At 45.7% G+C, this 2,364-nt stretch overlaps 1 protein-coding gene across 1 annotated transcript in view; it reads right to left on the bottom strand.

Moving 5' to 3' along the window:
- The window catches only part of LOC125482641 (low-density lipoprotein receptor-related protein 1-like), a gene marked incomplete at its 3' end in the record, with an annotated part of 4,072 nt that extends 2,734 nt beyond the window's left edge, over positions 1 to 1,338 (bottom strand). The window contains exon 1 of the mRNA XM_048594750.1: positions 1,296 to 1,338. Coding sequence (XP_048450707.1) covers positions 1,296 to 1,338 — 43 coding nt within the window. The remainder of the gene's footprint in view (positions 1 to 1,295) is intronic.
- Between the last annotated feature and the right edge of the window lie 1,026 nt (positions 1,339 to 2,364).

Genomic DNA, 2,364 nt, shown 5'->3' with positions numbered 1-2,364 from the left:
CTCTCACATGCACACTGTCTCTGACACACACACACTCTCTCACATGCACACTCTCTCTCACATGCACACAGATACACAAACACAATCTCTCACATGCACACTCTGACACACACACACTCTCTCTCACTCTCTCTCTCTCTCTCACACAATCTCTCACATGCACACTCTGACACACACACACACACACACACACCCCAACACGAAGATAATGAAGAGATGATGTGGAGGTGCCGGTGCCGGTGTTGCACTGGGGTGGACAAAGTCAGACGTCGCACGGCACCAGGTTATAGTCCAACAGGCTTTTCCTGAAATCACAAGCTGTCGAAACGCTGCCCCTTCACCCGCTCCGAAAGCTTGTGATTTCAAATAAACCTGTTGGGACTATAACCTGGTGTCGTGTGACTTCTGACTTAATGAAGAGAGGTTGAGGCAGAGGTGGCAAGGGGTCTGCTCCAAGCCAATAAAGTAAACAGCTTGTGACGACTTGGGAATTTTTTTTAAAGTTGAAACAATAGAAGCAGCCTGAAGGAGCGGCGTCAAGCACCCACAGAACTGGGATTTGAGTTTTATAGCTTGCAGCATCTACTGGGGTTTGGAAGCTGCTATACATCTCTCCCTGCTCCAGCAAAACACTCGAGTTGTCTCACGTCAAAACTTACTCTTGAGGATCTCTCCTCCTGGACTAGAGAACTGCATGTGAGACAATCCATTTTACTGAATCTGCCTTTGCCAAGGGTGTGTTTATCGGATATTGAAGTTACTGTTTCATACTTAAATAATCTATTATTCTGTTAAGCTTTCATACTGAGTTGAGTTATTCCAATTCCTTCTTTCTTTTCTTTTTACTTTAACTAGTGTCCGAACAAAGTGTGTTTTCTTCAAGACTGATAGTTTGACCAATCAAATTGCATCTGGAATGGAACATCTTACACTTGCCTTTAAAATAAGAAGTTGCGGTTTAGACCATCTCCTTGATATATTTTCTCACACACACACACACATGCAAACACACACAGACAGACACACACACGCAAACAGACACTCACTCACCCCAACAGGCGCACACAAAACACACACACAGGCGCACACAAACACACACCCACCCACACACATTAACACACTAGCACACACATGCGTGCAAGTCTCTCTCCTTCCATCACCAAAGGGGTTAGTGAAGAGTGGACAGTGTTGACGTGACCCCGGAGTCACCCGTGGGATTTTGACTCAATGCTGTTCCACATCTTGAGATACAGTAAAAATGAATTGTTTTGCATGGCTAACGAGACAAATCATACCTTGCATCAGTACATCAGGGTAACCAAACAGAATGCACAACATAGCGCTACAGCCAAAGAGAAGGGGCAGAGAAAGATCAACTCGAATATACGACTCCCGAATATTTATAAGGTGGGCAGAGTGGTAAACTCTTCATCCATGAGTGGGGGGAGGATGAAAGGTTATTGGAGGGAGACAAGCAGCAATCTGGGGACAATGAGATCACGCCCAGTCTTACTCAGTGGCACACCAGGATCCAGGGTCCTCATTACACTTTAACGGTGAGGTCCTGGGGAGTGTCGCTGAACAGAGACACCTTGAGCGGGGAGCAGGTACACAGTTCCTTGAAAGTGGAGTGGCAGATAGACAGGGCGGTGAAGGTGGTGTTTGGTACGCTCACCTTTATTGGTCAGCGCATTCACCCCACCTGAAACAATAACTGATTTTCCCTTCACAGATGCTGCCAGACCTGCTGAGCTTTTCCAGCAACTTCTGTTTTTGTTCCTGATTCACGGCATTCGCAGTTCTTTCGGTTTTTACTCACTTTTCTTTCTTCACCTTAACCCCATCAACATGTCTTTCTATCTATTTCTCTGTATATCCAATGCCTTGTGGTAGAATGTTCCACGAAAGATATGGTGCTTTGGAACACTGATGAATTAAGGTTCAGTCACCTTACTTCGAATAGAGTAAGGCAAGAGGAAAGAGCTCAAAACATATCAAGGAAGTGATTGTCTATGATCTGGTTGAATAGCAGAGCAGGCTTGAAGGGCCGAGTGGCCTACTTCTGGCCCCTGTCTGAATATCCTTCACAGAATGGTGTCACAATTTAAATCAGGTGAGGGAAGTAAATCTATCACCACTGGAAAAGTTAACAGTATAATGGCTTGGAATAATGCAGCAAGTAAATCACCTCCCGACTCCTCAAAGACTTTCAATCATCTACGAGGGACAAAGTGTGATGTTATACCACCCTTTTGCCTGGATGAGTGCAGCCCCACCATCCAGAACAAAGCAGCTCCCTTGATTGGCACTGCATCCTCAAGCATCCACTCTCTCCACCACCAATGCTCAGTAGCAGCAGTGTGT

Source organism: Rhincodon typus, unplaced genomic scaffold, assembly GCF_021869965.1.
Source record: "Rhincodon typus isolate 14 unplaced genomic scaffold, sRhiTyp1.1 hic_rhity00014122, whole genome shotgun sequence".
NCBI lineage: Eukaryota > Metazoa > Chordata > Chondrichthyes > Orectolobiformes > Rhincodontidae > Rhincodon > Rhincodon typus.
This window is presented reverse-complemented; position numbering and strand designations above follow the sequence as displayed.